The sequence below is a fragment of the Poromitra crassiceps genome (assembly GCF_964638095.1).
Source record: "Poromitra crassiceps genome assembly, chromosome: 7".
In the NCBI taxonomy this organism is placed as follows: domain Eukaryota; kingdom Metazoa; phylum Chordata; class Actinopteri; order Beryciformes; family Melamphaidae; genus Poromitra; species Poromitra crassiceps.
In genome coordinates, this window is record NC_139628.1 from 60525996 (window position 1) to 60549324 (window position 23329).

Here is a 23329-nt window from a genome sequence, read left to right on the forward strand (position 1 = left end):
GCTTGCTTCCTAGTGTGGCTGTGTGGAAATAGTTGGCTGCAGCTGTTTATTTGCTCAGTGTCACCTGTCACACTAGTGGCAATACATTAAATCAACTATCTTAAATGAGAGAAGGGCAATGTGGCTGTTTGTGGTTTTGATGTAAAGGATGCCTGTGAAGTCTTAAAGATGAAATGTGTCTGTTGGTATAAAGACTAAACCCTGTTTTTTCTTTCTTTCTCTGTCTCTGTTCTTCTCTATTCCCCTCAATCCAACAGTTCTGCTGATCATTGCAGGCATGGTGTGTCTGACCATGCTGTAAGGAAACTGATGACTGAAGCCAAACCCCTGAGTGAAAACAGGAGAAGCAGCAGAACTTCCCTATCCTCCATATACATCTACCATTGAGCATATGTATAAGTCCCATCACTATCCATATACATCTACCATTGAGCATATTTATAAGTTCCATCACTATCCATATACATCTACCATTGAGCATATAGTATGTATAAGTCCCATCACTATCCATATACATCTACCATTGAGCATACAGTATGTATAAGTCCCATCACTATCCATATACATCTACCATTGAGCATATTTATAAGTCCCATCACTATCCATATACATCTACCATTGAGCATATTTATAAGTCCCATCACTATCCATATACATCTACCATTGAGCATATTTATAAGTCCCATCACTATCCATATCCATCTACCATTGAGCATACAGTATGTATAAGTCCCATCACTATCCATATACGACTACCATTGAGCATATTTAAAAGTCCCATCACTATCCATTAGGGGTGTCACGATACACTAATTTCATGATACGATACGATACACGATATTGGGTTCACGAACGATATGATACGATATTTTAACAATATTTTTTTTAACAAAAGTAAATAATTTTTATGTATTTATTTATCATTTATTTAACCATGTGAGTCCCGTTGAAATCGAAACCTCTTTTCAAGGGAGCCCTGGGAAAATACTGGAAAAATAGTATTTCATTTGAAATACACAAAATACAAAACAAATGCTGTTTTTGGAAATTGTTATTATAATAACTAGAAAATAACATGGAAGATAATGCTTCTCTTGCAATAGAATGTGTCACACTGTCACAAACTAAATGTTTGTTGCATGGTGAAAGAAAAATAAAGTATACAATCTATTTCTTAACACGTTCACTGCCATTGACGAGTTATCTCGGCTTACAGAATCCAACGGTTCACTGCCAAAGACGAGTTATCTCGGCTTAAATTTTTTTTTTTTTTTTTTGACGGTGGGACGTGGATCAACGCTCCCCACGTCTCCTATAAAAATATTGGAGTCAGCGAACGTGTACAACCCATTCCACGGACCCACTAAGTGGCGACAGTGCTCTCCACACTAGGAAAAGCAGAGCCAAAACTGTAGGGTAACGCGCGAGGAAACCATTCTCTACTGTAAAATGGATTGGCGAAAACGCTTTCACTTTCGCGCATTATCGCGCTGGGAGCTGGCGGTGGGGGATTCCAAAAATAGACTGGGTGGAAAACACACTTTGAAACACGCAGCATAAAGCCTAGAATCGCACAAAGCTTCATCAAAGCTCTCAAACCCAAGAAACAAGTGAGCCCTATCCACACTCGCTGCCAGGGAGGGAGGCTGCTCAAACTCGCAGCAGCAGCAGCAGCAGCAGAACACTCGCTTGTGACAAACGCAGGCTGAAAGCCACCAGACACGCCCACGGAGGGAGGAGTTTGAAGGAGAGGGCGTTCAGAACTATATTGTTTAGATGTCTGATCTCTCACTGATGCCAAAAATAAATGTTAAAGTGACTGTTCTGCCTGTTTGATTGAATTTCACAAAACTGCGATTATCTCAGCTTTCACTCTCAGACGCTGAAACCATGCTGTACTCAACGGCTAATATCTACATAACTACTAACTCTACAAACTAACTCTTTTAGACAGAGAAAGCACACATTCTATTAGTACTTTTGTGAACTTTGTGTTCACAAAGTCAAAGCAGAAAATAATCCTCGGCTCTTGTAAAATGAGCCAGAATCCTCAATAAAAACCCTCTGGCAGAACCTACCTACAGTAAAAAAAAAAGGCTGGCAGTGAATGTGTTAAATAACTCATGCTCAATGGTCCCTAAACTGATGTAATCTTATGTACCCCTTGAGCTGTTTTGCCATGCCAGTAGTAGTCTACCCCCTCACTCATGCGTGTTGATTCTGCTAAATTTGTTCTATTATTATTCAGGAGCACTTTTTTTTTTTTTTTTTTTTTTTTAACACAATATCATTTTTTTCTGACGATATCGTGACGTTTCGATATCGCGATATATCGTGCGACGAAATATCGTGACACCCCTACTATCCATATACATCTACCATTGAGCATATTTATAAGTCCGATCACTATCCATATACAGTACATCTACCATTGAGCATACAGTATGTATAAGTCCCATCACTATCCATATACATCTACCATTGAGGATATTTATGAGTCCCATCACTATCCATATACATCTACCATTGAGCATACAGTATATATAAGTCCCATCACTATCCATATACAGTACATCTACCATTGAGCATATTTATAAGTCCCATCACTATCCATATACATCTACCATTGAGCATATTTATAAGTCCCATCACTATTCATATACATCTACCATTGAGCATATAAGTCTCATCACTATCCATATACATCTACCATTGAGCATATTTATAAGGCCCATCACTATCCATATATAGCTACCATTGAGCATATTTATAAGTCCCATCACTATCCATATACATCTACCATTGAGCATACAGTATGTATAAGTCCCATCACTATCCATATACATCTACCATTGAGCATATTTATAAGTCCCATCACTATTCATATACATCTACCATTGAGCATATTTATAAGTCCCATCACTATCCATATACATCTACCATTGAGCATATTTATAAGTCCCATCCACGGCTGTGCAAAAAAAATCAATATGGGAAATATCGATACAGTATCGATCCAGTACTGATACAGTATTCATCCAGTATCGATACTGGATGAATACTGTTCGATACAGTATTGGTACAGTATTCATCCAGTATCGATACTGGATATTGCCGTATCGATTTCATTTATGTCAGACTGAATTGTGATGGCATCAGTGATGTCATAAATCACTGATAATACCCACTAATGATGTCATAGACATTGTGGACATTCTCAACGATGTAATAGACTGAATTGTGATGTCGTCATTGATGCCATACAGTACATCACTGGCTCAAGCCCCAAGGTGAGCACGCATGGCGCGCTAAGCTCATGAGTTGGCACTAGTTTGGACACACCAAATTAAATAATTCAAATAAGTAACAGTGCACATAATATTAATACATTAGCCCAGGTACCATAAAAGCTATGACAGCAGTTATATCTGCTCTGGTCATAGGAATTTATTTTTTTGTGTAAAAGTGAGAGACCAAGCTTTTTGCCAACTTTGCTGACTGACAAGTTCAGGGCATATTAGCAGCAATAGTAGTATTAACAAATGGACTTACAAAAAATAGAAAAACACTCCACCTGTGCTTCCTGCTGGCAGCAACATTGAGTCAGGATGGATAGGAAGAATAGAGTCACACTGCCACCATGTGTCTACTTTCTCTCTCTCTCTTTTGTAAATTAGCCAGGAACAATTTCAGAGCAAGTTGAGGACAAAGATATTAAAGATTTAAAGTGACATTTTCCTACATTTATAGCAAAACAAATACAAAGGTAATGACTGCATGCATCTGTTCATTTACAAAAGCGCCATAAATGCAAACACCCGTTTGGTACTCGCTGGAGTGCACATAAAAACATGATTGAGGTGATTTGTATGAAAATGATTAGGTGAAAAAAAATACTAATTATGATTTATAATAAGAATATACAAAAACTTAAATAATTACAATCTAAATGCATCAATATATAATATAAAATGAAAAAACAATACAAACGAGATTACTGTTTTTGCAAATGAACGAATACATATAATCAGAATTAGCTAAAATTTCTAATATGTGCAGTCACTTTTTTTTCAGCCTCTGACACTTGAGTCTTTTGGATTTTCCCTTTTATCTTAAGGTTGTTCATGGTTACATGTGTTCTTTGAACATCACATATAATAGAGCTCAGCCAAAGATTTGTATGCAATACTCATTGATATGTACAATTTAAATCACATTAGCCTTTATTTAGACAATCAGTAGTTATGTATTCATATACATTTTTATCTAAGTTACACAGTTATTGTAGACACAGACACAAGATTCAGATAACATGTAGCCTACATTAATGCAGTTCCTCTATCTCCCACTGTGCCCTGTACAGGGCCAGAATAACAGATAGGTTGAGTCTACAGAGTTGTAATCTGATATGTGCCCTATAAGTATATTTGACTGTCTGTTCATTGCATGTAAGCCTGTGTATCCATTCGTAAATATACAAGAATGCATCTCAATTAATACATCATTTAAGACAACTCCTAACGACTCCTGGCTCACTTTTTGATCTCAAGTGGTTTTCTTCAAGTGGTTCACTGTTGACCTTTTGGCTGTTAAGTTCCATTCTATTTCTACAACACACTAAATGTCACTTATGCCCCTTTGGCACCACTTTTAGCCACTAAAACAACGAGGCTTAAATAACAAAAAGTGTGACTCACGGTTGAAATGTAGACTTTGGAAATGCTGTGACTGACCGGTGTGAGGGGTTTACGCCCTCTACTTCTAAGTAGTAGTAGTAATGGTACTAGTAGTGGTGGTGGTAGTAGTAGTAGTAGTAATGGTGCTAGTAGTTCCAGTACTCCCTTCTTCCTTGTAAGTGAGGTACAAGCAATCAAGTACTGTTGTTGTTGTAGTAGTAGCACAAGACTATACAGTCTTAGTGGTAGAAGGTTCATTTGGGCTATACTAGCAGCAGCAACAATTAGCAGTAGTAGTCGTTAGTAGTAATATTAGGAGACTGTGTTGTATTAGGGGTAGAAGGTTCATTTGGGCTAGCAGTAGTAGGGCACACAGACAGGTAAGCAGTGAGACAGACAGGCTGTGAGACAGACAGCCAGGAAGGGAAACGGACAGAGAGACAGACAGGCAGCTAATAGTAGTAGGAGGGTATGTTGTAGTGGTGGTAGAAACTTCAGTTGATGTAGTAGTAGGAGATGGTGCTCTACTAGTGGTAGAGGGTTTGGTTGGTGTAGTAGGAGAGTGTGTAGTAGTAATGGTAGAAGGTTTGATTGGTGTAGTAGCAGACTGTGTAGTAGTAATGGTAGAAAGTTCGGATGGTGTAGTAGAAGACTGTGCTGCTGTAGTAGTGGTGGTAGAAGGTTTGGTTGGTGTAGTAGGAGACTGAGTTGTCGTAGTGGTAGAAGGTTTGGTTGGTGTAGTAGGAGACTGAGTTGTCGTAGTGGTAGAAGGTTTGGTTGGTGTAGTAGGAGACTGTGTAGTAGTAGTGGTAGAAGGTTTGGCAGGTGTGGTAGGAGATTGTGTAGTAGTAGTACTGGTAGAAAGTTCAGTTGGTGTAGTAGTAGGAGACTGTGTTGTAATAGCGGTAGGTTTGGTTGGTGTAGTAGGAGACTGTATAGTAGTAGTGGTAGAAGGTTTGGTTGGTGTAGTAGTAGTAGTGGTGGTAGAAAGTTTGCTTGGTGTAGTAGGAGAATGTGTAGTAGTAGTAGTGGTAGAAGGTTTGGCAGGTGTGGTAGGAGATTGTGTAGTAGTAGTACTGGTAGAAAGTTCAGTTGGTGTAGTAGTAGGAGACTGTGTTGTAATAGTGGTAGGTTTGGTTGGTGTAGTAGGAGACTGTATAGTAGTAGTGGAAGAAGGTTTGGTTGGTGTAGTAGGAGACTGTGTAGTAGTAGTGGTAGAAGGTTTGCTTGGTGTAGTAGGAGACTGTGTAGTAGTAGTGGTAGAAGGTTTGGCAGGTGTGGTAGGATATTGTGTAGTAGTAGTACTGGTAGAAAGTTCAGTTGGTGTAGTAGTAGGAGACTGTGTTGTAATAGTGGTAGGTTTGGTTGGTGTAGTATGAGACTGTATAGTAGTAGTCGTAGAAGGTTTGGTTGGTGTAGTAGGAGACTGTGTAGTAGTAGTGGTAGAAGGTTTGGCAGGTGTGGTAGGAGATTGTGTAGTAGTAGTACTGGTAGAAAGTTTAGTTGGTGTAGTAGTAGGAGACTGTGTTGTAATAGTGGTAGGTTTGGTTGGTGTAGTAGGAGACTGTATAGTAGTAGTGGTAGAAGGTTTGGTTGGTGTAGTAGGAGACTGTGTAGTAGTAGTGGTAGAAGGTTTGGCAGGTGTGGTAGGAGATTGTGTAGTAGTAGTACTGGTAGAAAGTTCAGTTGGTGTAGTAGTAGGAGACTGTGTTGTAATAGTGGTAGGTTTGCTTGCTGTAGTAGGAGACTGTGTTGTGGTAGTGGTAGAAGGTTTGGTTGGTGTAGTAGGAGAATGTGTAGTAGTAGTGGTAGAAAGTTTGGTTGGTGTAGTAGTAGAAGACTGTGTTGTCGTAGTGGTAGTAAGTTCAGTTGGTGTAGTAGGAGACTGTGTTGTCGTAGTGGTAGAAGGTTTGGTTGGTGTAGTAGGAGACTGTGTTGTGGTAGTGGTAGAAGGTTTGGTTGGTGTAGTAGGAGACTGTGTAGTAGTAGTGGTAGAAAGTTTGGTTGGTGTAGTAGTAGGAGACTGTGTTGTCGTAGTGGTAGTAAGTTCAGTTGGTGTAGTAGGAGACTGTGTTGTCGTAGTGGTAGAAGGTTTGGTTGGTGTAGTAGGAGACTGTGTAGTAGTGGTAGTACGTTTGGTTGGTGTAGTAGGAGACTGTGTAGTAGTGGTAGTAAGTTTGGTTGGTGTAGTAGAAGACTGTGTAGTAGTGGTAGTACGTTTGGTTGGTGTAGTAGAAGGAGACTGTGTTGTCGTCGTAGTGGTAGAAGGTTTGGTTGGTGTAGTAGGAGACTGTGTAGTAATAGTAGTGGTAGACATAGAAAGTTCGGTTGTTGTAGTAGAAGACTGTGCTGTAGTAGTGGTAGAAAGTTTGATAGGTGTGGTAGGAGACTGTGTAGTAGTGGTAGTAAGTTTGGTTGGTGTAGTAGAAGACTGTGTAGTAGTGGTAGTAAGTTTGTTTTTTGTAGTAGAAGACTGCACTGTAGAAGTGGTAGAAGGTGTGGTAGGCGACTGTGTTGTAGTAGTAGTAGTAGTAGTAGTGGTGGTGGTAGAAAGTTCAGTAGGTGTAGTAGTAGGAGACTGTGTTGTAATAGTTATGGTAGTAGACTCAACAGGGGCTGCAGTAGTGGTTTGTTGACTGGGAGATGCTGTCACTGTAGCACTAGGCACTGCAATCCAATATGTGAAGAAGTCCTGCATAAATGTTGCTCTGCATGAAGACAGGACATAATGGTGATCAGTACCTGAGGTGGGTTTAAGGCATGAAGACAGGACACAGTGCTGATCAGTACCTGAGGTGGGTTTAAGGTCCACTAGCTTTTTCAATACTGTGGTGCAGTAATTTTAGGAAAATGTCTACTATTAATAATATCACAATATAGGAGAATGGATAGGATGGACAATTTGGACTTCTTGTTTCATAAAAGCCTTGACAATTTGGAGTGAAGTGGATTATATATTTTTGAATTGTGTGCTGTTTTATGTTTAATGTGACTTAAGGGATCAGCCCACCATGTTGAATTCCTTGCATGCCAAAACATACTTGATCAGTCAAACTAATTCTTATTGTGATGATAAGGTTACTGGACAAGAAAGGCTTACCTGAAAACAATGTTGCCCAGGGAATTAGTGGCAGGTGCTGTCCAGTCTGCGCTCACAGTGTTCTTGTCTTGATTATTAGTCTGGATCACTGCACCATTCTTTGTGGTTGAGTAAAATAACATGCAAAGCAAAGCAATGATTTGAAATGTTTTTGCTAAATCCAGTTCAAACCTAAAATACACAAGGCATTGGATTCAGCATTGGATTCCATTCCAAGGATCTGAATATGTGAAAAATTAGTTTTTTTCATTTGCTGTTGGATAATTATGGAACAGGACTAAATACACATCAGACAAAGACCACCAAACATTTCCAAAATCATCAAATAGTGCCTTCTTGGTTGAAGTGAATGTTTGACTACACGGACAGTAGGGTTCGACTGACAGGTGGTTTTCAATGCTGATACCAATACCAACATTTTTAGACAATTTTATAATACACATTTTGAACTGGACGCTACTGTATTCCTAAACTAAAGCCTCTGTTGCAGCATTCATACAATCATGTGACACTTAACCCATTGATACCTGATGCAGCATTTGCGTGTATATTCCTCATTTGTGTGTGTATCCCTTTAAGACCGCGAACCGCGTCACGCGGTGCTAACCCACATGTTCATTAGTATGGGTTCTAATAAAAGGCTAATATTAGCCTGATAGATGGGAAAATCTATATTAGTTCTAACCTACTAATGGAGAGCAAGTCTTACAGATAAAGTAAACTCAAATATAGACTCAAATAAAGTTATAATCAAAACTGAAAATCTCTTTTTCAGGCTTTACCCAGGTAAGATGTGATGCAATAGTTGACTCACCTCATTGTTGTTGCATTCCATGAAGCGTGTGTTTAGTGTGGTGAGACGAAACGTTCCCACAGCAACGTTCCCTCCCTCCTCCTGGGCTTCAAGTTGAAACCCTATGAAGGAGGAAGCAGTCCCTGACCCTGCCAGTAGGGTCACTGAGGAGGAGAATAGGAGACAATAGTCGGGTTTCCATCCACCTGTTTTTATGCGAAATTTCAATTTGCGCATAAAAACAGACTGAGTGGCCCAGCAATCAAAGATAGTTAACAAACATGCCCTAAATCAAAACACATGGATGTGACAATATTGTGTGTAAGCCAAAGAGGTATTAGGACATGTCTGTGTGAATTAGAAACGAGAGCAAAAGTAGCATATGATGCAGGGCAGAAGTAGAGACTCACCCTTGATGGTATCCCCTGGCACATAGGTGGCTTGGGACAGGGCGATGCTGTAGGGCGGGGTGGAGCTCTGCCCGGCACTAGTATGAACGCCTCCTCTACTTGGATCCAGATTGCCACAGGACTGTATGAAGGTATTCGATGAAAAACCTTCCACAAGGACGTGATTCCAGGAGAAGAGCAGACAGAGGCTGCCCAGCAGCATTTTAAGGCAGGAGGCAGCGTCCAAAACAGGCAAATATACTGCAACTGTAACACACAACACACACACACACACACACACACACACACACACACACACAAACACACACATGTTTCTGAAGACTGTTTTGAAGGCTAAAGATTGTGTTTGCGATATTTTCTTTTATTATTATTTTTCCAGTGCATCAAAAAGCAGCCTTAGGCTCGTCTGCAATCAGTGGAGCCGTTGCTTCACTGTATTGATCACTGCACAGGTGACCTGTCGATTACCAAGAAAACAACTTCGTTTTATATCCATATGTCCCATCAATGACACAATTATTTTGAAATTTGGCATATGGACACATTACACTTGGCTACTGAGACCACTAGCTACTGGTTCCATTGACTTGCATGGAGTTGGGCCGGGTTTGGAGCCTTTTTGGAGCCAGCCCTTAGTGGACGTGAGAGGAATTGCTGTCTGCAGACACTATATGGCTTCAAAATTCACCTGTGGCTTTGGGAGCATTTTAAGACCAATTTAAAGGAGTTGCTTGAGAGTAACTCCCAATGTTCCCATAAATGACTGCATCATGATTGATTGATGTACTGATTGACCGATTATGATTTTATGATATCCTGTGTTTACTGTATACTTTACTGCCTTTACTGTACGTTGCTTTTAACAGGTGCATTTAACAACATCTAGGGACGGGCATTGCAAATCAGGGTCTATATGTTATGTATATGTCCCTTAAATAAATGAAACAGGGGCCGCTATTTAACACACAGCAAAGCCACTGCACTACGGAGGCCTACTAAGGACATACATTGCAAAGCACCGTGCATAAAGGCTAAACATAAAGTTAAACATACACAGAGAAGTGCCTGAATCTATCAGGCTCGCTTTAACAGAACTTTCTCCTGCTGAAGGTTACATGTCCCAGTAGTCCCACAATCAACCTATCAGGCTCGCTTTAACAGAACTTTCTCCCGCTGAAGGTTACATGTCCCAGTAGAACCACAATGATAACCAAGTTTACTTTGACAAGTGGACTCGCTCGCTTCATGGATTCTGTCATGAGCAGCACTTGGAATGGGAGGGAGAGCGTCACTTTTAAACAGCAAGGGAGGAGACAAGCTGCTAAAGAAACAAGACTCAAAACGTTGTATATGGCTGGACCGTGTGACGCGTTTACTAATTAGGATTCATTCTCTAAATATTACATTGATTTCCCAGCATTTTCATAAAGGCATCAGGATCATAACTACTGACATTGTCCATCACAGTAATTCACATTCCCACATTGCCATTCCCCCCAAAAAGCAAATCTATTTAACAATGTTTTCCATCTGAAATTACTTAGTCTCTTCAATTAATCCAGTTAATCCAGATAACTCAATTCAGTTGTTTTCAGAAAAGGTTCCAATAAAGTATATTAATCAATGAAAGAAATATGAAACTCACAACTTTTGGTGAAGCTGTATCACACTGCACCGAAGGATCAAATGTAACCAAATCAAAACTGACACTCACACACACACTCACATGATGTACAGTACACACCCACACACACACACACACACACTCACACACACACACACACTCACATGATGTACAGTACACACCCACACACACACACACACACACACACACACACACACACACACACACACTCACACACACACTCACATGATGTACAGTACACACCCACAGCTCATAGATCATCATGTCATTCTTCAGTCACTCCCTCTTCAGACTTGAAAGAAAAACACATGGTCCTGATTTGAATTAAAGAATTTAAAAATAGGATCAGGTCAAGATGTTATTACATTTGCTTTTATTTATTTATTTATTTATGCAAATATTGGTGTACACTGTAGGCCTATTGTACTTGTGTTGTCATTTTATTTAAGAAACTGTCATTGTATGTAATCATTAATGCTAATATGGTCTTTGTCTGTAATGTCTTCAACATTTCTCAGAATGTGGAACACTGAAACCTTTTTCAAAACATGCCCTTGGGGGGCGGGGGGGAGATATTCTGAAGCACACAACAAATAAAACACATCTCAAACTAGTTCACCTACCGGTTGCTTTCAGAGCAAGGTTCATATCAATTAAATTCCATTCAAAAAACTTTATATTATAGGGGGCATTTCCCGAAGCAGGCATAGTAAAGTATTGTATTATGCGATCGTATATTCCATTTGGCCCTTTCAATGTCAGCCTGTGACGCAAGAGATCTGTCAGACAACAAAAGGCTTTTTTTCTTTTTTATTTGTAGTTCCAATGAACTATGAATTCCTCCTCAAACAAGTTGGGGTGGTTTATGCAGCCAGGTGATGAAAAGTTATCCAAATACAAAGCTATGAAGTCGAGTCATGCACTGCAAACACTGGTATGATATCAGGCCATCAGATATTTTCAATTGTCAAAACAACCCTGTACATTTATACTGATAGACAGTATAGTGAGTGCTGTGAAGGAGGATCAGAAGTCTGCATAAATAAACCAGATTCTAGATGAAAAGTAATGGCTTATGTTTTATCAATCCAAACATAAATACAGTGATAGTTAAAATTCAATCAAAGCAGATATACTATTCATCTTCTTTCCCACAACGCAGCTGACGGCATCACAAGCCCAATTCAGGTCAGTCAGTCAGTCAGTCAGGAGGCGGGCACTTGTTCCAAGGTACTTGGCAGGTAATTGGATGACCCATCTGTCTATCACCGCTGGTGCGTGTTAACTTCAACCAATCAGATCGCCATGCCTCTGACGTAACGTTTTGCGACCGGAGAACTAATAAACAAACCCAGCGACGAACTACAAGAGCTTTAGCATAGCAGTTAGCATGGAGTTAGGCGATTTGTGCCGTTTTTGCAAGGTAAATATGCGCATAAATGGCATATTATCGAATACCAAACAAATATTTGATAAGAAGGAAGCCAGCGGAAAAAATGTCAACGAACGTCTGATAGCGTTAGCGTTAGCTTCCGCGGCGGCAGCCATGTTGACGAGTGAAAAGAACTACAAAGACCATGTACCCACTACTTGCCCAGACGCTTCTCAGTAGCGTCACACAGAAAGCCCGCCTAAGGCTGCCCCTGATTCGACGAGCCGGCCATGGTTCGGGTTTGTAAGCCAATCACCTTTTACTGCCTGTGCATATCAAGATGGATTACGTCGAGAGAATCTCTTTTGATCTCGCGAGGTTATCCATCTTGCAAGCAAGGTTAATCATCCCTCACCTGCTCCTTAGATGTGGCCCACTGTGTCAACACCAACAGCCTGAAGGTGTTTGGCCGGCCGGGCATTTGGGCCAACCTTCAAGCCACCTGCCAAATATACTGGTATGTCTAATTGATATTGGCAGCATAGACTTTTGGTTTGTGTGTTTTCAGTGTTCTAACTTGAGTTCAACGAGGCTTCATTTGTATCATTCCCATGGCCAAAGCAAAACATGCACTCATAACATGATACATACTGTACAACTCTCATATTTGTGCCCAAATTCTTTCCTAGTGCCAACAGTAATCTGGATGGATGGGCCGTGGGCCAAAAATAAATGTTGACGTTATCTGAAATTACATTCACTTTTTATTTGATAGACAATCAATTAAAAAAGAAAAGAAAAAAAAAGGTTTATTTTTACTTTGAAGCAGCGTGTTCTTATTTCTATACCTGCCTCTTGCTGCTCTGGATAGAGCCCTCATACTGCATTGCTTGCTGCTCTGGATAGAGCCCTCATACTGCATTGCTTGCTGCTCTGGATAGAGCCCTCATACTGCATTGCTTGCTGCTCTGGATAGAGCCCTCATACTGTATTGCTTGCTGCTCTGGATAGAGCCCTCATACTGTATTGCTTGCTGCTCTGGATGGAGCCCTCATACTGCATTGCTTGCTGCTCTGGATAGAGCCCTCATACTGTATTGCTTGCTGCTCTGGATAGAGCCCTCATACTGTATTGCTTGCTGCTCTGGATAGAGCCCTCATACTGTATTGCTTGCTGCTCTGGATAGAGCCCTCATACTGTATTGCTTGCTGCTCTGGATAGAGCCCTCATACTGTATTGCTTGCTACACTGACTGATTGCCTTGCCTTGCTTACTACCTTTATTTTTCTGTAATTGTCTTGTTTACAATTGTTTTACATGACTGTAAAATTCTGCAGTTTTTCAGTGGGGCTTTTGGTACCACTGCAAGCATGAATTAATCAAATCAAATCAAAATCTACATTCTAAATCTAAAATAGGTCTTCTAGTTATGGTGAAAGTATCATCAAGCTATAGCTTTAAAAATGAGCCCACCATGCAAGACAGTAAGTAATATTGGCCATGTTTTTTTCCCCTTTCAAAACCATGGAGGGCCAAAACAAACTGAGCGTGGTCCAAGTTTGGCCCCCCGGCCCCAAATTGGTCAGCCATGATCTAGAATGCTTTAAATAGAACTAATAACACCTCTGTCTGTCTGTCTGTCTGTCTGTCTGTCTGTCTGTCTGTCTGTCTGTCTGTCTGTCTGTGTTCCTTTTTCATAGGAGAGCTGCTTGGTGTTGACTACCTGCTGAGTCAGCCTGGAGCCCCTGAACGTGAACCCTGACTCAGAGGGATGTGGATGACGGTGAGGAAGAAGACGAGGAGGGCTTGGAGGAAGATACTGTGTCCAGCCGAGCTTCTCTGTCTCCTCCCAGGCTGGGCATGGGGAGGTTCAGGTAAAGAGAAAGGAGTTCACTCCAGGGGTGGAGAGAGTGAAGAGGCACTCACAACTACTGCCCCGCTTCCCCAGTGGCCAGATTGCTGCTGTGTGATTGAGACCATCTTCATCCGGCTCTGTGACCTCCACCGCAATCCCAAGACGAGAGGGACAGGCAACTTGAAAGTTGTGTGTATGCGGCTTCCTCTCTCTCCTCTTCTGACTCCAGTGCAGCATTATACTGTATCAGTACCCATTTTAAATAGGGAAACATTTACTTCATATAGCACAAATTAAATGTAATTTGAAGTAATGGTGTTCTTTCTCCTCTTCTCTGACTCCAGTGCCGTGTTCTACCTGGCAGTGATGGGTGAAGCCCCTGCTTCTTGGTCATCAGTGCTGGCCTCGCTCTTCCCTGCAGCAGTTCCCACCTGGACGGTATGAAATGCTGCCACTATTTCTTTGATTTGTTTGATTTAACCTTTATTTAACCAGATAAAACAATTGAGATACTAAATCTCTTTTACAAGTCAAGTCAAGTCAACTTTATTTATAGAGCACATTTACAACAACAAAAGCCGACCAAAGTGCTTCACAGATCAAGATTCAAGATTCAAGATTCAATCAGTTTATTGCCATGTCAACAAAGTTGATAGGAATTTGTCTTGGTTCGCTCTCAAACTAGATCAAACTAAAATATAGAAGAAAACGACAAGTACAGAATACACTGCTACAGAGCAAGGTGCAGTACAATGCAGCAGATACAAGTCATAAAAACAAAGTGACGAAGTAGGTTGCCAAGAGGCAAGCTCAACTCAGGTGGAAGGCCAGGGAGAGAAGGTGTGTTTTGAGCAGGGATTTAAACGCCTCGAGGCTCTGAGCTGAGCTAATATGGAGGGGGAGGCTGTTCCAGAGCCTAGGGGCTGCTACGGCAGCTTCACCACATAAACATACCAGAGCTGGAGGCGGTTCGCCTGGCTGTCTGGCACTTCCAACATCAGATAATGGGCCACCATGTACTGATACGTTCGGACAACACCGCGACAGTGGCGTACATCAACCGGCAGGGCGGTGTCCGGTCGCTGGCCCTGGACCAGCTGGCTACGGTCATCCACGAGTGGGCCCGTTTCCACCTGCTCTCCCTCTTCGGCGGCACACATTCGGGGCTACCTCAACCTGGGCGCAGACCTGCTGTCGCGGGGCAACCCCCGCAACTCAGAATGGGTTCTCCACCCACAGGTGGTGGAACAGATCTGGGCCAAGTTTGGTCGAGCCAGCGTCGATCTCTTCACGATGTGGCTCGCACACCATTGCCCCCGAATTGCACGGAATTCAGCACTGCACTGTGTCGAGTTTCCATCAGGACATCCTGCAGCGTCCCAGCGAGCACAAAACGTTTTTTCAACGTTGATTTTTAGTTTAAATCTGGGTGATATTGGGTTTGAACGTCTAAGACCTAATTTCACCCTCTTTTCAACCGGCTAAAATGCGTTTTAAATGTCAACGTGTAAAAAAAACACAATTTGGTTAATCATATTGTTAAAACATTTGTTGTAGCTTGGAATAGAGACAATATTGATAGTGTGTGAATTGGCATTTGTCCATTTTATTGTGTAACTGAGAGTTGAAATCTGGTCTACACGAAAACTACATTTCAACGCATTTTATGTCACATGAAATATCATAAATATGGGACTATATAGGCTATGTGGTGCCAGCAAAAAGCTTCCAGGACACAACTATGGTTAACACATTGAGTGCCAGCCGTTTTTTCAATCCTGTAGGTAAGTTGTGCCAGGTTTTTTTTTGAGGATTCTGGCTAATTTTACAAGAGCCGAGGATTATTTTCTGTTAAGACTTCGTGAACACCAATCATCTAAAAATAACTAATAGAATGTGTGCTTTCTCTGTCTAAAAGAGTTAGTTTGCAGAGTTAGTAGTTATGTAGATATTAGCCGTTGAGTACAGCATGGTTTTAGCGTCTGAGACAGCAAGCTGAGATAATCGCAGTTTTGTGAAATTCAATCAAACAGCAGAACAGTCACCTGCCTGTGATTGTGGGTGCCTTTGGGCGAGTCTGTATACTGTATTGTGTGTGTGTGTGTGTGTGTGTGTGTGTGTGTGTGTGTGTGTTCGCGCGTTGCTCCGCGGCTCTGGGGGGAGGGGATCTCTGTCCGTTCTTTGCCCCCGCGGCGTGTCTGTCTCCCGCTCTGTGTGCTCTCTCTCTCTCTCTCTCTCTCTCTCCTCTCTCTCTCTCTCTCTCTCTCTCCTCTCTCTCTCTCTCGGGACTAGAGAGAGAGAGAGAGAGAGAGAGAGAGTGTGTGTGTGTCTCCAAACTCCTCCCTCCGTCTGTGCTGCGGAGTGCTCTGCTGCTGGGAGTTTGAGCAGCGTCCCTCCCTGGCAGCGAGTTTGAGCAGCCTCTCTCCCTGGCAGCGAGTGTGGATAGGTCTCACTGTCTCTTGGGTTTGAGAGCCCCGATGAAGCCCCGTGCGACTCTAGGCTTTATGCTGCTCACCCAGTCCATTTCTGGAACCCCCCACCGCAGCAGCGCGAAAGCGTCCCCGCCTACAGTATGAGAATGAGGCTCGTTCGTTTCTGACTGTAAAATCGGCAAGCCATTTCCGCGGGAGGCGGCTGCTTTTGGTTGACTTTATCTCTGTCGGGAGAGGACCGTCGCCACCTAGCTGGTCGGTAAAATAGATTATACACATTCAATACTTCCAATATCTCCATAGGAGACGCGGGGGGCATTGATCCACGTAGCACCGTCAAAAAAACGCCCAGCTATTTCCTTGAAAATTAGAATGCTTTCTCCAGCACGGAAAGCCACAGCCACGGGTCCCGTGGCTGTGGCTTTCTCTCTGTCTCTGTCTGGAGAGAACTGTCACCACTTAGTGGTCGGTAAAATAGATTATACACATTCTCTTCCTCCAATAGTGATATAGAAGACGTAAAAGGGGTTGATTGATGTCCCACCGTCAAAAAAAAAAAATGTTTATGTAAGACGAGATAGCTCGTCTATGGCACTCAACCGTTGGATTATGTAAGACGAGATATCTCGGCTATGGCACTCAACGTGTTAATAGTTGAGCGCAATACTATAAAATAATGAATTGAGTTCCTGCAGCAACGCGCATGCGTAAGTACTTAGTCGCTAGCTAGCTACTAGCTGTGACTGACTAGACCAAAGCAAGTCTGCACCGGTCTGCACCACCAAGTGCGGAGCGAGGTGCTCTGGGCACGCTATGTTATTGTAACAGACTGTATACGAGGCTCTGTGTACCCCCTGAGTTTCTGGTGTTAAATGCAGTTAACCTCTGAAGCTGTACAGCCTATAGATGCGCACACACACACACACACACACACACTTTACACACACACACACACACAACATAAATTTAGTCTGTTACATAATGTAATAGTCTCGTACACATCACATAAAATAACTTGTCCTCCCGATCGTTGAGCCTGTGGTATCGTACAATCCTGTAGTCTACAAGTTGTGTGCGAGATAGAGTATATAATGTGCCCGCCTCCTTACATATTATAAGTAAATGTATAGCTCAGTCCATGGCTTGAACATGGGAGAACGTGGTTCGAATCCTGTGTGCTCTGCTGAATTTTTAATTTAAGATCCTGGTGAAATATGGTCTAAATCTGAACGTTCAATCAACGTCTGCAAATAGTGGGTGAAAAAACTTTCACTTTCAAACCTTCCTTGCACGTTTTTTCAACGTTGACCCTAAATGTTTTTTAAACGTCTTTTCAACCGAAAAATGCTGGGGTCTTTGAAATTGAATTCGGCAACCAGCTATTGTCATAATAACGGGTGAGGGCTACATCAGCCGTTCAGACGGGTGAGAGCTTCCAAGATCTAACCGTACTTTTTCAGTGAGGCTTGGGTCCCTCCACCTGCACCTGCACACCTGCTGTTTGGGTCCCTCCACCTGCACCTGCACACCTGGCTGTTTGGGTCCCTCCACCTGCACCTGCACACCTGGCTGTTTACCGTCAGCCCATTAGTCCTGTTAATTGGTTCCGCCGTCACCTGCCTGCAATCAGCCAATCAGCTCCCAGACTCATCCGATCCAGTGAGCTGTTCCCCATTTTCATTATTATGGGCTACATGCACAACTCCACTATTTCCTGAAATTAGTACAGCTTCTTTATTTCCTGTCATCACTATTGGATGAACTGATTAATGTCAGGTGTGCTGCAGTCACAACAATGATCAGGCACACCTGATTAATCAGTTCATCCAATAGTGTAGGACAGGAAATAAAGAAGCTGTACTAATTTCAGGAAGTAAAGAAGTTGTGCATGTAGTCTATTCTGTTAGTCTATGTTCCACTATAGAATTTGTCAGATGTGTTATATGTCCAACGTTTTGTCAGGACCCTTGGTGTACCGACTAGAGTAAGATACCCTTTCTCATCAGAAATCGACGTTGGGGGCGAGGCGAGCGCTAGTCAGGTGACGGACATGGGGGGAGAGCATGAGGTAACACTCTTCTCCTGAGGGTTAGGAGGGGAGTGGAGAGAAACAGAGATACTGTACAAACAAGAGAAAAGAAAGGTAGATAAATCAGAGAGTGTGCAGAGAAAGAGACCTGTGTAATCCACATTTTTTGCATAAGCTATCAACTCTGGCAACATTCAAATAACTTCTAAGATGCTATTTCACATAATGCATTAAGAAAAGTAGGCCTACCTAAAAAAGCAGAATTAAGCAAAGTCCTGATTTTGGGGCCTTTCGGGTCACACAAGAGGCGGGAGTGTATTTGGTAATGATGTAATAAAGAAATAAAGTTTTTAAGGGGCTAAAGGGTGGACACACTGGGACTCTGATACTCCCTTCCATATGTTTTAAACCTTTTTCCTTTTTATTTTTTTCCCCCACAAGTTATGAGATCTCACAATTAAGCATACGGATAATGTAACCTTAATTGTGGCATTGGCAATTTGGCATTGCTGAATTGCAATGTGTGACATGATGGAAAGAATGTTTTATAGACAAATATCACTGAAAAATTATATTTAAGAATATATTATAAATCTTCACATTTGATTGGCAAGTTTCATATGGGGGGGAGGGGCAGAACAGAACTTTAGACTTCAAATAAAGCATACTTGTTTAAATTGGTCATAAAAGTTGAAGAAGTAAGCAAGAAGGATACAAAAACAGATCTTCTGGTGAGCAAATGACTTTTTGGGCGTGTTGTCCTTCATGCAAACAACAGACTTTAGGCACATTTACATGTTCTCAGATAGAGCGAAATGTTCAGTATAGGATTGGTAGCTCAGAGGGAAACTATCGGATGTAACACAGAGAACTGCACATAGACTTTGCTGGTGAGTATTTGTTTTGAAATGTTTATCATAGCATTTTCTTTTGAAATTGTTTTTCAATATTGGAGTTGTGTTATCCTTCTATACAGTTTGTCTACATGAGTTTTTCACGTTTTACATTTCACTAATGTAGTGTGTGACTCTTCAAAACCATGCATTGGAACCAATACAACTGGATCTTCGGTGGTAAGTTATAAACTCCATATATATTTTCATAATACTTCCCTCTCTTGATTTCTTCTTGTTCTTCTTCTTCTTCTTCTTCTTCTTCTTCTTCTTCCTCAATTCAATTCAATTAGTTTATTTGTTCGATAGGGGACAGGTGTACATTAATGAACATTTAAAAAAAATGTAAATGCATGACATGCACAATTGGCTGTGGAGTTCCTTAGGCCAACTATAATTTTGGCAACTTCTAAGTCAGTTATTTCTGTGAGCTCAAAGATTGGGTGAGAGGGGTTGACAGGGCTGTCCATGCAATCAGGAGGGGGAAAGAGCTGGGCTATTTCATTTAACTGACTCAATAAAGAAGTGGTTCAAGCCAGATGCCAGTGTAGTGGGATCCCTCACTAGTGTGTTGTTTATGGTGAGCTCCAGATCCTTGTCCTGATTGCATTTACGGCCCAGTAATTTGTTAATATTCTGCCAGATGATTTTGCTATTTCCATGTGCATTCTCAATGATTTGCAAAAAAAAATTGGCTTTAGCTTTCCGCAGTGTTAGGGTGACTTTATTCCTACAAGATGTAAACTTCAGTCTGTCGGTGCTCAGGCCTGATTTGAGAGACTGTTTTAAGAGAGAGTCCCTAGTGGACATCAGTTCCCTACAGTCAGCCGTGACCCACGGCAGAGAGAAGCCTTTCTTTGACCTACCACCCCCTCTGCTGGTGAAAGGGGCTATGACCTCCTGTACTGACTTGTGGAACAGATCACAACCCGTCTCAGTGTTTGTACATGTTAGAATGTTTTCATCCCAGTTATAGTCATGCAGGGCTGAGGCCAGGTGTGATTGTTGGCTTTTTGGTATGAATTCAGAAAGAGGTGTGGATTTGGCACGTTTAAGGAAGGATTTGGAAAAACGAGAGTTAGTTAGTTTTCTAGAAAAAAGAATCATGTTGTGATCTGACAGGCCAGTCAGGAGGTTATGGGTGGAGGTGATTCTGTCAGGTTTATTCGTGAACAGCAAGTCAATTCTAGTTTTAGAGATGTTGGTAATTATCGTGGGCTGTTCAATCAGCTGGGACAGGTTTAAATCATCCATAGTTTTTTTTAGGTTTTTTCTTTCTTTTTTCACGTCCCAATTTACGTTTAGGTCCCCAATCGATATAGTCTCAGAGTGATCGGCATATTGGCTTAAAAGAGTTTTTAGTTGTAATAAAAAATCAGCTTTGGCAGAGGGAGGGCGGTATAAACATACCAAAACAAATGACATTTCGGCAGATAGTGTGATCCTCACACTGACAGACTCGATACTGCAATCACTGGGTTGGCTTAGCTGGCAGCATTTTAGTGAATCTTTAATATAGACTAATACCCCCCCCCCCCCCTTTACCTGTGGTCCTGTCCTGTCTGAACACATTATAATGCGGTACAAGGACAGCAGCTTCAGGAGAGGAGTTAGACAACCACGTTTCTGTTAAGCATAGTACGTCAATGTTTGAGTTGTCAAGTAAATGTTCAATCTGTTCGCGTTTAGGTACCATGCTACTTATGTTTAAGTGAGCACATAAGAGCCCTCTCGGCTTAGAACGGGGGTCCCATACTACCTTAGCGTGGTAGAAACCTTCCTCTTCCTCTTCCTCCTCCTCCTCCTCCTCCTCAGATTGGTTTCCCCAAAATCCCAACAATAAAACTAAGATGACTACAAGATTCAAGATTCAAGATTCAAGTTTATTATTTGTCCCCGAAGGGCAATTTGTGTGCAGCAGACATAAAAAGCATAGCGAATACATGAAAAAACAGAACATGAACAAATTAAAACAAACATGGAGCATGGCAGCAGTTTTCCAGCAGAAAAAGGATCAAGTAAACACAGGATAAAATAAAATAAAAACAAAATAAAAACACACCTCAAAGGATCTGTACGATGTACTTAAAAGTAGTAAAGACACGTACAATGTACTTAAAAGTAGTAAGAGACACGTGCATGAACTTAAAAGTAATAAGAGTCCAGGACTATACGAATAACTTTTCACAATTTCTAGCGAAGGGCATATTTTTATTATTATAACACAATGGGCCACTCCCTGAAATTGACTCCCTATAGAACAGGGGTATTCAAACTTTTTTTTAAATTAAAGGCCCACTTGTGAATTTCACACAATTTCAATGGTCCCTAAAATGCACCGACATAAATCAACATTCATAACTTGTCCACAGGCTTAACTTGAACATAACTTAAAGTAGGCAGATCCCAGCAAAAAACGTCCCAATCACTGAAGAGCCAGTTGAAGGCATTACACACAGGATCTCGGACATACCCTGACTGACAATACAGTACGGCTGTGTTTTGCTCTTAAGTTGCTAGTCTAAGGCACCTTTGACGTTTCTACTGTATGTGATGTTTTCACACAGGCATCCCCTTGCTCTCACTGATGTCCTCAGCAGCACTGGCAGGTAAAACTGATCTTTTGTTCTCGTCCATTTCATCCTTTTCTCATGTTAATAATCATCATTGTTCAATGATAAGATATGATTCTACCAAATGTGGCGTTGAGAGGAAAAGCTGTCCAATCATCAACCAGGGACTTTTTTCAGCCCAAATACTTATGAGGTCTAAAACCTCACTGTCCCTCCACTGATGAGCTCCCTCACAGCTGTCCTCCATGTTTGTAATCACAATCTACCTGCTTCGTCCTCCCTCCTCCCGCCAGTGCAGAATAGTGACAGATGTAGCTCTGGAATGAAGTCACATTGAAGCATTAAGTCAGATATGGGCCAGATGTCTGTTTACACCGAAGTCACATTCCAAAAAATCAGATTCAAATCAGATTTTTTCCCCCACATTTGAAAGTAGCCCAGGTCGTCTTTAAAAAAGTCACTTTCAATGTGACTTGTACTGTTCGCACAGTCATGAAAAAGACTGACCTGAGTCACTTAGGGGGGAAAATATTAGATTCAAGCATTAAGGATGGCTGTGTGAACGTAGCCTGTGGGTGTTTTTTCCTTGTCTCTTCCTCCTCCTGTTTCGTATGCATCACTGATCTGCTCTCTTGTCATTGCTGCAGATGAGCCTGATTGCTATGAGGGGAACGGCACAAGCTACCGTGGAGAAACATCAGAGACCATCAGCGGAAAGAAATGCCAAGGCTGGAGCTCCATGACTCCTCACAGCCACGCGTACCCCCCAGAGAACTACCCCGCAGCGTGAGAGTCACATACTATTCTGTGTACTATAGCAGAACTACCCCGCAGCGTGAGAGTCACATACTATTCTGTGTACTATAGCAGAACTACCCCGCAGCGTGAGAGCCACATACTATTCTGTGTACTATAGCAGAACTACCCTGCAGCGTGAGAGTCACATACTATTCTGTGTACTATAGCAGAACTACCCCGCAGCGTGAGAGTCACATACTATTCTGTGTACTATAGCAGAACTACCCCGCAGCGTGAGAGTTACATACTATTCTGTGTACTAGCAGAACTACCCTGCAGCGTGAGAGTCACATACTATTCTGTGTACTAGCAGAACTACCCCGCAGCGTGAGAGTTACATACTATTCTGTGTACTAGCAGAACTACCCCGCAGCGTGAGAGTTACATACTATTCTGTGTACTATAGCAGAACTACCCCGCAGCGTGAGAGTTACATACTATTCTGTGTACTAGCAGAACTACCCCGCAGCGTGAGAGTCACATACTATTCTGTGTATTAGCAGAACTACCCCGCAGCGTGAGAGTCACATACTATTCTGTGTACTAGCAGAACTACCCTGCAGCGTGAGAGTCACATACTATTCTGTGTACTAGCAGAACTACCCCGCAGCGTGAGAGTCACATACTATTCTGTGTACTAGCAGAACTACCCTGCAGCGTGAGAGTCACATACTATTCTGTGTACTAGCAGAACTACCCCGCAGCGTGAGAGTCACATACTATTCTGTGTACTATAGCAGAACTACCCCGCAG

The 23329-nt window shown here is 41.9% G+C and overlaps 1 protein-coding gene and 1 long non-coding RNA gene across 3 annotated transcripts in view; one reads left to right on the forward strand and one right to left on the reverse strand.

The window, feature by feature from the left end:
• The window catches only part of LOC310779768 (uncharacterized protein), a 72067-nt gene that overhangs the window by 5777 nt on the left and 42961 nt on the right, over window positions 1–23329 (forward strand). The window contains exon 7 of one of the 2 annotated variants that reach the window (XM_083640259.1): window positions 258–2252. The exons of the other annotated variant lie outside the window; for it this stretch is intronic. Coding sequence (XP_083496385.1) covers window positions 258–301 — 44 coding nt within the window. The 3' untranslated portion in view covers window positions 302–2252. Of the gene's footprint in view, window positions 1–257; window positions 2253–23329 lie in introns of those variants that run through there. 2 annotated transcript variants of the gene reach the window in all.
• Window positions 7185–10745, reverse strand: LOC310779160. The gene is made up of 5 exons (XR_014552816.1): window positions 10625–10745; window positions 8980–9225; window positions 8591–8733; window positions 7777–7874; window positions 7185–7384 (listed from the first exon to the last, which is right to left on the reverse strand). It is a non-coding gene; the product is annotated as an uncharacterized lncRNA (long non-coding RNA).